The following is a 13,920-nucleotide window of genomic DNA, read 5'->3' as shown; positions in this document are numbered from 1 at the left end:
TCCGACTCTAGCTCCTCGCACATTTCATTGTAGTATTTTGCTTTGTCATTCCGTGCTGCCTTTTGGAATCTTCTGTTCAGCTCTTTAGTGTCTTGGATTCTTCCTTGTGCTTTGGCTTCTCTACGTTCCAGTGCACTCTTTCTGGATGATACATTTAACATCCTCCCACAACTCATCTGGTCTTCGCTCATTAGTGTTCAAGGCCTCAAACCTGCTCCTGAGATGATTCTGAAATTTATTATTCATCACTACCATAATTCCAAAGCACCGATTTTTCATCTTCTTCATTCACTGTACAACTTTCACATGCTCATTAAACAACTGAAAATATCATGGCTCGGCACAGGTGCACTGCAGTCTTTAAAGAGGCATCCTTGTTCTTCAGCTCTTTAAAGAGGTCCTTCAAAGCAGATCAGTCCACTGCAAAATAAACGTTTGATACTCACTACTGCTTTCATGAGTGCTGACTGTGGACTGAAGTGGATCACTGGCAACTTCAATCTTTTCTCCACTTACCATGTCATAGCTGTCCAGTTACGAGGCATTTTATGTTGACATAAAATCAAAGCTATAGTCTTTGATCTAACTGAATTGGAAATATCTGAGTATGTTTCTCTAAAATACAGAAACTTTAAAAAGATCAACCACAATACTATTTTCTTAGCTAAAAAAAGTTAAAACCCAATAATCTTTAATATTATCCAACAGTCAGTATTTAAATTTTCTCCAGTATCACATAAATAATTTTGTTTTGGCGTCTTAAGAAAGTCCATCGCAATTTGTTACTATATCTTTTAAAACGCTTATTTACTGTTTCTTTTTTCGTCTTCATTTTCTCCTGTCGAATCTATTATTGATGAAGATACGGATTGTACCCTATAGTTTCCTGTAGTCTAGATTTTGCTGATTTCATTCCTATGTTGTTGTTTATCATGTTTCTCTCTCCTGACCCGATTCAGGCTTGATTTTTTTTTTTTTTTTTTACCTTCATAGGTTAAGTTGTATACTTCCATCAAGAGGCACATAATTTTGGGGTGTCTTTCAAAGAGGTATATTTTTGTTTTCTTGTTGATTGCCTTCAAGCTGAGCACGACTCATAGTGACCCTATGAACAAAAGGCCTGAAGCTCCTCTACAACTATCGACATTTATCAAAGTTCATAGAGTTTCCGGAGGCATGTTATTTAGGAAGTAAATGCTACTCCTGCTTCCAAACCTGTCATAGCATGTTATTGTTTTTATGTGCCATTATTTTTGTTTTATAACAGTTCTAAGAGTTCTTGTGGCAAAATCTACAGTGTATTGCACAAGTAACTAAAATGCTGTGCTTTTCCGGTGGTTCAAATCTATAGGAGGAAGATGGACAATGACCTTGCATTAAGATTTAGATCCTCAGTCTCAGCGAAACATCCACGGGCAGTGCAGTCCGTCGCGCTAGAAGAAGCGGAAGAAGATGGTGCTCACCAGCTTTTTACCTGCGCCAACACAGCTATCTCAGGACCAGCTTGAGGCTGAAGAAAAGGCAAGATCCCAGAGATCACAGCAGACCTCACTGGTCTCCTCAAGAAGAGAACCTCCCCCTTACGGGTACCGAAAAGGCTGGATACCTCGGTTGTTAGAGGATTTTGGAGATGGAGGTGCTTTTCCAGAGATCCATGTGGCCCAGTATCCACTGGATATGGGGCGAAAGAAAAAACTTTCCAATGTGCTGGCCATTCAGGTGGACGCTGAAGGAAAAATTAAGTATGATGCAATTGCTCGACAAGGACAGTCAAAAGACAAGGTCATTTACAGCAAGACCTGGTTCCCAAGGAAGTTATGAATGCAGATGACCCAGACCTGCAAAGACCTGATGAAGAAGCCATCAAAGAGATAACGGAAAAGACAAGAGTCGCCTTGGAAAAATCTGTATCGCAGAAGGTGGCTGCAGCTATGCCGGTTCGAGCAGCTGATAAACTGGCTCCTGCTCAGTACATCCGGTACACACCATCTCAACAAGGAGTAGCTTTCAATTCTGGGGCTAAGCAGAGAGTAATTAGGATGGTGGAAATGCAGAAAGATCCAATGGAACCTCCAAGATTCAAGATTAATAAGAAAATTCCCCGGGGACCACCTTCTCCTCCAGCACCTGTCATGCATTCTCCTAGCCGAAAGATGACAGTGAAGAACAGCAGGAGTGGAAAATTCCTCCTTATATTTCAAATTGGAAAAACGCAAAGGGTTATACCATTCCATTAGATAAACGTCTGGCTGCTGATGGAAGAGGACTGCAGACAGTTCACATAAATGAAAATTTTGCGAAACTGGCCGAAGCCCTCTATATTGCTGACAGGAAGGCTCGGGAAGCTGTGGAAATGCGTGCCCAAGTAGAGAGAAAGATGGCTCAGAAAGAAAAGGAAAAGCATGAAGAGAAACTTCGAGAAATGGCCCAGAAAGCCAGGGAGAGGAGAGCTGGGATCAAAACCCATGTGGAGAAAGAGGATGGGGAGGCTCATGAAAGAGATGAAATTCGGCATGATAGGAGGAAAGAGAGGCAGCATGATCGCAATCTGTCCAGGGCGGCTCCTGAAAAGAGATCAAAATTGCAGAGAAATGAAAATCGAGAAATCAGTGAAGTCATTGCTCTGGGTGTACCTAATCCTCGGACCTCCAGTGAAGTTCAGTATGACCAGAGGCTTCTCAACCAAACCAAGGGTATGGACAGTGGTTTTGCAGGTGGAGAAGATGAAATTTATAATGTTTATGATCAAGCCTGGAGAGGTGGCAAAGATATGGCCCAGAGTATTTACAGGCCCAGCAAAAATTTGGACAAGGATATGTATGGTGATGACCTTGAAGCCAGAATCAAAACCAACAGGTTTGTTCCCGATAAGGAGTTTTCTGGCTCAGACCGCAGGCAGAGAGGCCGAGAAGGACCTGTTCAATTTGAAGAAGATCCTTTTGGTTTGGACAAATTTTTGGAAGAGGCTAAACAGCACGGTGGTTCTAAAAGACTCTCGGATAGCAGCCGTCCCAAGGAACATGAACACGAAGGCAAGAAGAGGAGGAAGGAGTAGGAGTACCTCTTCCCAGAGTGAATGAACTATGACCGTAATCCTGGAACAAGGCTGAGGGTGGGATACTTTGTAAATGGTCAGGATAAAAACCAAATCTGGGTGTCAGATCCCAGCACTACTTTTTATTATAGGAAAAAGGATGTAAAAAATCTACTCTGAACTATTTTGGTTTAAAAAGAGTGGGTTGTATTTGAGTTTCTTCCACCTTTTCAGCTTTGCCCAGCACTTGTACGTAAGACCACTCCCTCTTGTGTTATACCAGTAGTTTGGGCTTAATCTACTATAAAATAGACTCCTCATCAAATAACCCCAACCACAGTGAGCAGGCAGGAGGTCACACCACTTTGGAGTTGTCCCGCCTAGCAATAAGGACCCTCTGCCTCTGTCGGGCCAGTTTAGCGTGGAGTGGGGAAAGTAAGCTCTTGCTTGCTACAGCATTTGTTTAAAAATAAAAACACTTAGAACAAAAAAAAAAAAAAAGATTTAGATCCTCAGGAACTTAATGAAGGGTCACTATGAGTCAGTATCAACTCAGCCACAGTGCATTAGAATACAGGACAAGACTGTGAAAGGTCTTGAGGATCAGACAGGATTCTTCATATCTAAGGGTAGTATCTCAGCTCTTAGATGGTTACTGTTATATACCACGGAGTCATCTATGACTCACAGAACCATGTCCTATCCTGTGCCATCCTCATGATCTCGGATATGCTCAAGTCCATTGTTACAGTCATGTGTGAATACATATTGTTGAAAGTCTTCCTCTCTTTCTCTAATCCTCCACTTTTCCCAGCAAGATAATCTTTTCCAAAGACTGGCCTCTCCTTAAAATATGTGAGACAAATGTTAAAGATCCTTGAATCTAAGGAGCGTCCTGATTGCACCTCATCCAAAAGAGATTTGTTTGTTCTTTTGGCTATTTATGAGATATTCAGTATTCATCTCCAAAACCACAATTCACAGGCCACATATCAGCTCTAATTCCTGATCATTCTACCTATTCCCAGGACTAAACAAGAACAGTGCTCCTGTTAAATGCATTGGCAACATCTCAGACTTTTTCCTTTTCAACACATATCATACTTAACAGTTATTTGTACGATATGTTTACTATTTTCCCTACCAAACTATAAGGTCTGTTCATTCATTGCTATATCCCTAATATACACCACTCCACCCATTGCTATCGAGTTGATACTGATTCATAGTGACCATCAGGACAGTAAAACTTCCCCTTATGTGTTTTCAAGAGTTTAAATCTTTTAAGAAATAGACTGCCTTATTTTTCTCCTTCAGAGTGACTGGTGAAGTCAAACAAGTGCCCTTTCAGTTCGCAGCCCAACACTGAATGCATGGGCCACCAAGGCATCCTCTAGGCTGCAAGTAACATCCACTGCCTTTGAGTCAGTATTGATTCAGTGACCCTCTCTGCAGTTTTCTGAGACTGTAAACTTATTTTTTCTTTTATTTATTTTTGAGTTTACATATCCTATAAGGCTGTAAAACTTAACAGCAGGTGATTGTGAAGTAGATGGTAGATCTGAACAGCTGACCTTTTTGGTTCACAGTCCTGTACGTTACATAGTTATCAAACAGAACTCCTTCAGCATATAACAGGTACTCAGCCATTTCTTAGATAAACACATAAGAAACACTACATTACCTGATACTAATGAAAGATAATACATATTATGCTATGTTCCAATTTTCTCTCTTATTTCCCTATGAACTATTAGTCAAAGCATGTTTAACATTCATCAGATACATACTGAAAATCAGTAGCACCACTGGGAATATAAATGAGGCAGGTGCGGTGCGTACACATGCACACTCACTCTCAGAGAATTTTAAACAAGCCAAGCAGAATAAGGTAAAAGTTTATAATTAAGAATTGAGGGGCTAAAGCTTTTTAACAACTATTTCACAACTATATTAATGAGCTAAATATAAATAGCTCAATGAAACCACATCATTTTGGTTTAACCTGAAAAAGAATATGACTTAAAGAGGGATTGAGTCATTCCTATTACTGAATTTTATCATGATATAATAAAACTATATGCAATTTTTGAGCCAAGAATCTCAAGGTGAATTTACTAAAACACAGAATTATTATCAGATAATACTACTATGGTTAAATTCATTTGCACACTGTACTTCGTACACAGCTTGTTAATTTCTATCTTTGAATCCTGTTCTCTTCATCACGTTCCCCTTTTCTTCTAATCAATCCATGTGCATTTACCCAAAAGGTGGAAAAGGATGACTTGTTTAAAAATTCAGCTTATAGGTTTTCTCAGATTAACCCCCTGCTCTGTTAACTCAGCATCTCCTCCACTCTTCTACTTTACACTGAACAAGTTATAACACTCATACCAATGATCCTTTCATTTTCACCCTCATATGTATTTCTTTTATCTCTCCAGCTACATTAATACATTGAGGCCTGGACTGTATCCTCCCTTTTTGTCTATAACCTTTAACCAGCTCAATATTCAAGAACCGTTGTTTAGGTGCTGTCAAGTATGATGCATAGGAACAGAGACTGGGGTCTAGGATGAATAAAGGAAGGAAACACAGATTGGAAAAACCGTTTTCTAAACTCTTTTTTAATCTCTACACTTCTTTTCACTTTAGGGTGAAGTGATCTGGGTGCCTAGGAACAAGAAGAACAACAGCAAGAGACAATAGTTTCTGCAACTTCTGAGTGGAGAGACCTCCTAATAAGTAACTCCAGTGCCAATGGCATATGCAGATTAGATGCTGTGCTAAAAGCCAAAAAACCAAGTGCAACTGAGCAGACTCTAAGTCGTAGAAGTCATATACAGGACAGAGTAGAGCTGCCCCTTCAAGTTTCCAAGGTTGTAAATCTTTACAGGAGAAGATTGCCTTATTATCTCCTTCAGAGAAGTTGACAGTTCTTAACCCCTCAGTTCACCCTACAGTGCCACTAGAATTCCTGTGAACCACTAGGATAATGTTTTAAAAAACTTGTTCTAAATTCCACAAGCTTTTATGTAAAAATAAATGGTATCAAAAAGGAATTTACATATCTAGTTTGTTGTTATGTATCTTCAAGTTGGAACCAACTCATAACTCCAGCAGGTTTTAAGAGGGCTAGAAACTGCATGGGAGGACACTGTCCGTCTTTCTCCTATAGAGCAGCTAGTGGACTTGAATCACATGCTATGGGTTGGCAATGCAACTCCTTACCCCATTAAGCTACCAGGCCTTCTTAAAAATAAATAAATAAATACACACACACACACACACACACACACACACACACACGTACACAAACATACAAATACAGATAGACAGAGAGACACACACCACACACACCTATCTGGTAGCATAGTTTATAGGGAGTTGTGTGGCTATCTCAAAGGTTCCATTGGAGAAAAAGGGTCAATCTCCACCTGGGGGATATGCAGCCTCGGAAACTTGCTAGAGGGTCAGATATGAGTTGGCTGGAACTCAATGGCAACAAGCAGAATTGAAGCATGTACCTAAATATATAAGATACACACACACATAGCCCTTACTATAACCAATAAAGTGTTCTGGAGGCATAGTGCATTGCATGTTGCGCTAACACAAACTGTCATGGTTCAAGCCCACCAGGAGATCTGCAGAAGATAGACAGGTAGTCTCCTGTAAATATTTACAGCCCAGTGAATGGTCACCATGAATTAGATACAAGTCCACAACAGCAGGTTTGGTTTGGGTATAACAAATAAAAGTATTCTTAAAAATTAATGCATGTAAGGGGTGGACAGGGAGAAAAGTGCAGCAATGAATGAATGGAAATCCAAATCCTCTGTAAATGTCTATTAAAATTAATAAAAAGAAAAAAGAAAAATTATTGCATGTAACAATTATCTTAAACACTACCTCTTTACAGAAATACTAACCAAAGAGCTTAATATAACAGAAACACTGACCTTAAAGAACTTACTTACTGTAACAAAATTCAACATGTTTTTATAAATTTGACTGACATTAATATTAGACTGATATAGCGTAGTAAAGAATAAGTACAAGTTTGTATTTTATATATGTCTACTAGGGAGTCCTTGACTGGAACAAATGCACTCAGATATTAACCAAGAGGTTGAAGGCCTGGTGACCTACTTTTTAAAATCAGTCATTGAAAACTCTATAGAGCACAGATCTACTATGACATACGTGAAGACACCATGAGCTGGAAGCAATTCCACAGCAATTGGGAGGTGGGATAGTAAGTCTACTATGATTTATTAAATCATTCCAACCACATTTTACTACTACTTTATGATACTGTTCTTAATGATACAGTTTTTCCTTTACCAGATGTACCCAGCCCACATCTTGTGACTCTCATCAGTTTTGACACTAATCCTTTCCTATTCTAGATCCTATAATATCCTTAGGGACTGTGTGCTTTTAAAAAAATTCTTCATAGCATCTATCACTGACCAGAAAAGCTCTTCAGGTACCAAGATTAGTAATAGGAGGATGTTTACCATATCCTAGAAATGTGTGCTTCCATTTACTGAGAGTTATGTGCTAACTTTCTAATAGTTCCTTTTATTCCTGTTTCACAAATATGAAAACAGGTACAGAGAATATGTTGTTGTTATATGCTATCAAGCTGGAACCAACTCACAGCTGACCCTCCAACGAGTGTTCAGAGTCCAAATGACATGGGATGAGATTGCCCATCTTTTTCCTGCAGAGAGTAAATACCTGGTGGGTCAGAACTGCTAGCCTTTGGGTTGACAGCTCCCTCAAGGGAATATGCACAGCCCCAAGTTTAAGTGGAGTAGAAAATGACCCATCGAAAGTGGCTCCAGCCTGGTCTTAGTCACCAAGGTGAACTACTTTCATTGCAAGGAGGAGGAAAGTAAGGCACTGAGAGATCAAGATGTTACAAAGTGGCAGATCTGGAAATTGCTAGCTATAAAACTCAAGTCCCTAACTACACAAACCATTTCTCCATTTCACTTGGGGTTTCAGGAGTTTCTTCTGTTAAGCTCACGTGGAGAAAGGCAAGGAAGCTCTGGGGAAAATTGTAGAAGAGAAAGAGAAAGAGGATCAAGAGTTCCAAGAAAGCCACTCATGCTCATCGCAAATATGTACCAAGAAGATGCTCAAGAAAAGAGATGGGACAAAATTCTAAAGCCCCACTGTCACAATACCATCCACCTTTCTGATGCCCTAAACCACAAATTCAGTCCAAGTCTTTTCCTCTTACAGGTGGGGGAAACTGAGGTTTACCACTAATAACAACCTCCAGTCCCCACCCTCCACGCCAGAAGTCCCCAGTGTGCTCTACCCACCCCCACAGCTCGGCTGATGTTGTCCATCTTGTTAGCGACCTGTTGGAAGAGAGAATAGCAGGTCTGACAGAGGCGCACCGGCCGGGCGCTGCGTACTATACACCCGGTCAGTTCTGCGCTGCTGTTGGCGAAGTCTAGCAGCAGCTCCCGGCACTCAGGGTCCAGATCTGGCAGGTCCGGGGGCAGCGAGAGCGGCCCCAGTCCTCCACCCTGCAGCAGGGACAGAGATAAGTCCTCCACCTCCAGCAACTGCTGCTCCGACAGGAGGTCGCGGAGGACCCTGTGCGGGTGGCTGCCGAAGGGGAGCTCGCCCTGGGCCAGCCCGGACCACAGGAAAAGCAGCCAGGGCAGCAGCACCGATCGCCGCAGCTCGACTTTTCCATCTGGGTCCATCACCGGGTTCACACCCCGGGACGCTCACCACCACGTCTCCGCTCGCAGGTAGCGCCACCGACCTCCGAGGCTTCCGGCTTCCGCGCGCGCAGGCCGGAGAGGGATCACGAGGCGCGCGCGTCATGGCCCCGCCCCCAGCGCGCGGCGCCCAGCCCCATTGGCTGCTGAGAGCCTCGGGCTCGCGGCCGGGCGCGCGTGCGTGTGCACGCGGACTCCGGTGGCTTCGCGCTACTAGGCGGCTTCGGGCTCCCGTCTGGGGGTCACACGGCCTGGGAACCAATTGCCGAAGCTCTATGTCGGGCTTTAGACGCATGACCGACGCTTGCCCGCCCTGTGTATACAGATGCCCACTATTCTGAGCAATTCATTGTCAAGGGTGGAGGTCCATTCTGACCCTTGACATCCACAGTTGTGGGATTTCCTGGGGTCTTCATAGTCTGAGGAATTCCTTGACGCCGCAGAAAGAGGACCACCACCACCTGCAACACCTTCAAAATAATGACTATCAAGTGAGTCCTGAGAGAAAGCCCACTCTATGCTTTGCACATTTTTAGTTGGTATTTCTTGGATGGAGGTGTTTCCTTCATCCTTTTTGGCCATGTTATTAGATGCCATCGCGTTGAGTACGACTCAGGCCCTGTGAACCAAAGATAGGAACCCTGTGCTATCCTGTACCATCCACTCATAACCCGTGCCATGTCCCAATCTCAGACATGCTCAAGCCCATTGCATCGTTGTGTTAATCCACTTAGTTGAGGGTCTTCTCTTTCGCTGCCCCTCCACCTTTCCAAGCATGATGTCCATCTCCAAGGAATAACTTCTCCTAGCAACATGCCCAAAGTATGTGAGATGAAGCTTCATTATCTTTGCCTCCACGGAGCACTCTGCCTGCACCTTTGTTGATAGGAATGGCTATTCCTTGGACAAAGACACCATGCTTGGAAAGATAGATGGTCAGTGAAGGAGAGGAAGACTCTCAACCCGTCCTACAATGGGCTCTAGTATGTAAAAAATGATGACAGTGCAGGATAGGACAAGGTTCAGGACTGTTGTTTATAGGGTCGACTTGATGGCACCTAACAACAACATCTGGAAAGAATAATACTCATATTCATTAGTTTTGGTAATACAGTCTAGAGGCATTTAAAACAGTGTCTAATAGAATTAAAGTGTGCTTGATCCAGGCCATGCTCTTTGCAATTACTTGCTATGCATCAGAGAGCTGGACAATGACTAAGGTTGAGAGAAGAATTGATGCCTTTGAGTTTTGGTGCTGGAGAAGGGTCTTAAATGTACCATGGGCCACCAAGAAAACAAATAGGTCTGTCTTAGAGAGGGTGAAACCAAGTTTCTCCTTGGAGGCTAGGATTTTGAAGCTCCTTCTCACATACTTTGGGCACATGGCCAGGAGGGGCTGATCCTTGGAGAAGGACATCATGCTCAGAAGGGTGGAGAGACAGAACAGGAGAGGAAGACCTCAGATGAGATGGATTAATACAGTAATTAAGGCAATGGGGATAGCTATGTCAGAGTTAGACTGGCTCAGGATAGGGCAGGCTTCAGAGCTGTTGTATATAGGGTGACTGTGAGTCACAGGCAACTCAATGGCATGTAATGACAACAATAGAACCTTCTGCAATGACAGAAATGCCCTTATGCTTATATGTTCATGATACTTATATGATTGATTAGCACTTGAAATGTGGCTACCAAGGCTGAGTCACTGAGTTCAAATTATATTTAGTATCCATAGATAGCTATGTAGCTAGTGGCTATGATATTGGAACTCTCATATCTAAATAATTACACTTTGTCATCTGGCCCTAAGGTAGTTGTTCTCATGAACCATCCAGTTGACTACAACTCGGCAACAATAGATCTAAATTTTCCCTCTCCTGCACCATCTTGAAGATCTCCCTCATGGTGAAGCCCATTATCCCACTCACTGTCAGTCCATCTCATTGAGGATCTTCTGCTTTCTCTGACCTTTCCACATTTCCCAGCCTAATGCACAACCTGGATGCACCCTTTCCTGATTTTAAACCGTATGTTGTTGCTGTTGTTGTTAAGTGCTGTAGAGTTGTAAAAGACCCATAGTACTCCTATGAATCAAAACACAAAACTTTCATCTTTTCTCCATTTTCATAGAGTTTCCAGAGGCAAGCTTTTTTTTTTTTTTGGAAGTTGATGTCACTCCTGCTTCCAAGCCTGTTTTATTTGGGAGATCTACAAAAAGCAGTTGGCTATTAATCTTAGCAGGACAAATTATAAGAACTCAGCCCTAGGAAACTAATACATCATCCAAAGAACCAATAAACCCCAAGTAATGATATTATTTATTGTTTCACTGCAATGTTTACAAATGTAAAGTACATGGTCTGAGTATCTGAACTATATTCTCTACATTATATGAATTAGATAATTATTGGATCTTTCCAGAATTCAGTAGTAGTGGAGGATATGTCCAATGCCTAACTTTTATAAATGTTTTTATTAATCAAAGAAGAGTTCTAGTATATACATAAACCATATCATATTCTCTTTTCCTGTTCAAACATCATCTTCATGGTCTAGGTATAGGTTTTGCATGAGAACGCTTAAGTGTTCTGGGATTCCCATACTCTCAATGCTATCCATAGTTTGTCATGATCCACAGTCAAATGCCTTTGCATAATCAAGACAATATCTTTCTAGTATTCATTGCCTTCATCCAAGATCCATCTGATATCAGCAATGATACCCCTAATTCTGCAACCTGTTCTGAGCCAAGCAGGCATTTTTAGCGGTTCCTTGCCAGTGTACCGTTCCAGTAGTTTTAGAATAGTTGTTGTTGTTATGTGCCATCAAGTCACCTGCATCAAGTCATCATAGCGACCCTATATAAAACAGCCTGAAACCCTGCTCTATCTTGTGCCAATTTCACTGTCTCTGACACACTTACCTCCTTTACCCCAGTCACTGAATCAATCCATTTCATCAATCAAGACATCTCTCCTGTGCTGTCCCTCCATCCTCCCAAGCATAATGTTCCTTTCCAAGGACTAGTCCCTCTTTGCAGCATGTCCAAAATAGGTCAAACAAAGCTTCAGAATCCTTGCCTCCAAGGGGCAGCTTGGTTTAACCCTCTCCAAGATGAACCTGTTCTTTTTCTTTACAGTCCATGGCATATTCAATACTCTTCTCCAACACCAGAGCGCAAAGGCATCAATTCTTCTATCATCCCTACTCATTGTCCAGCTCTCTGATGCATAGCAAGTGATTGCAAAGACCATGGTCTGTATCAGGTGCACCTTAGTCTCCAGACTGGCATCATTGCTCTTTAGTATTTTGGAGAGGTCTCTGACAGCAGACTTTACCAATGTAATGTGTCTTTTAATTTCCTCACTGCTGGTGCCAAGAGTGTTGATTGTAGAGCCAAGCAAACTAAAGCTGCTCACAATGTCAGTCTCTTCACCATCCATTTCAATGGTGCCAGTTGGTCCAGTGGTGGGTGAGAATCTTTGTTTTCTTAATATTGAGCTTCAATCCATATTGAAGGATGTAGTCCTTGACCTTCTACAGCAAGCACTTCAGGTTCTCCTTAGTTTCATCAAGCAGGGTTGTGTCATCTGCATAACACAGACTGTTGATGAGTCCACCTCCAATCCTGATGCCACATTTCTCCTCACAGAGCCCAGCCTCCCAGATAATCTGTTCTGCATATATATTGAAAATATTGATAGATTGCTTATTTATCAACAATATTTTACTTGCATTGTTGTTATGTGCTGTTGAGTTGCCTGTAACTCATAGCGACCCTATGTACAACAACTCTAAACCCTGCTGTATCTTGAGCCAACCCTATTGTTTCCTACACACCTACCCCCATTACCCCAATCACTTAATCAATCCATCTCATCAAGGGTCTTCTCCTCCTGGGCTGTTCCTCCAACCTCCCAAGAATAATGTCCCTCCGCAAGGACTGGTCTCTCCTTGCAACACTCCCAAAGTATGTCAGATGGAGCTTCAGAATCCTTGCCTCCAAGGAGCAGCCTGTTTTCACCCTCTTCAGGACAAACCTGTATGTTCTCTTAGCAGTCCATGGTATATTTAATACTCTTCTCCAGCACCACAGCTCAAGGTGCATATAATGTTAATTATGTTGTTGGATAATTTCGAAACTCTGTTGTATCACCTGTTTTTGGAATGGGAGCAAGTATGGTTCCCTTATAGTCAGTTGATTGATAACTGTCTTCCAAATTTCTTGGCATAGATTGTTGAACTGCACCTGTTTCTTGAAACCCCCTCAAGTAGCATTCCATTAATTCTTGGGACCTTATTTTTGGTCAATGCCTTTAGTACAACTTGAACGTCTTTCTTCAGTGCTATAGGTTCTTCGTTATATTTTGCTTCTTGAAGATTCAGTGTTGACCAGTTCTTTTTGGTAGAGTGACTGTGTACTTCTTCCATCTTCTTTTGATGCTTTCTACATCATTTAAGATTTTTTTTTTCCCATAGAAACATTCAGTATTGTAACTAGAGGCTTGAATTTATTATTCAGTTTTTTCAGCTTAGACATTTCAAGCATGTTCTTCTCTTTTGGGTTTTTAACTATAGTTCTTTGCACAATTTGTTACAATATTTTGCTCTGTCTTTCTGCCTGCCCTTTGAAATCATATGTTCATCTCTTACTTCAGCACTTCTTTCCCTTTATTTGATTTCTTTTCATTCTAGTGAAAGTTACAGAGTCTCTTCTGACATTCATTCTGATATTTTCTTTCTTCCTTGTCTTTGTAGTGATCTTTTGCTTTTTTCATGGATGTCATCACACAACTCATCTGGCCTTTGGTTATTAATGTTGAATGCATTAAATCTCTTCTTGAGATAGTTTTTAAATTCAGTTGGGACAGACTCAAGGTTATATTTCTGTTCTTGTGGACTTATTTTAATGATCTTCACCTTTAATTTTATTTCAACCAGTAATTACGTACCCAGCAAAATATGACAGTGATTCCATTTCACAATAAACCAAAATTAAGAGAATTTGCAAAAACTAGACCAAGGTTATAGGAAATACTAAAGGCAATTCTTCAAATAAAGCTAAGGCAACAAGCTGAAATTAGTACACAAGTTAATCTTCAGAAACTAACCCAGAAGTAAAAATACACAAAG

The 13,920-nt window shown here is 41.5% G+C and overlaps 1 protein-coding gene and 1 pseudogene across 1 annotated transcript in view; one reads left to right on the top strand and one right to left on the bottom strand.

Moving 5' to 3' along the window:
• The window catches only part of OSTM1 (osteopetrosis associated transmembrane protein 1), a 30,854-nt gene extending 22,012 nt beyond the window's left edge, over nt 1–8,842 (bottom strand). The window contains exon 1 of the mRNA XM_006881170.1: nt 8,377–8,842. Within this exon, the coding sequence (XP_006881232.1) occupies nt 8,377–8,769 (393 nt within the window). The 5' untranslated portion in view covers nt 8,770–8,842. The remainder of the gene's footprint in view (nt 1–8,376) is intronic.
• On the top strand, nt 1,453–3,055 carry LOC102861934 (annotated as a pseudogene).
• Nucleotides 8,843–13,920: the final 5,078 nt, after the last annotated feature.

The sequence above is a fragment of the Elephantulus edwardii genome, unplaced genomic scaffold, assembly GCF_000299155.1.
Source record: "Elephantulus edwardii isolate Elephantulus edwardi_28Jun2011 unplaced genomic scaffold, EleEdw1.0 scaffold00013, whole genome shotgun sequence".
Lineage (NCBI taxonomy): Eukaryota > Metazoa > Chordata > Mammalia > Macroscelidea > Macroscelididae > Elephantulus > Elephantulus edwardii.
Note: the sequence above shows the minus strand (reverse complement) of the source record. Positions and strands in the feature narration are given on the sequence as shown.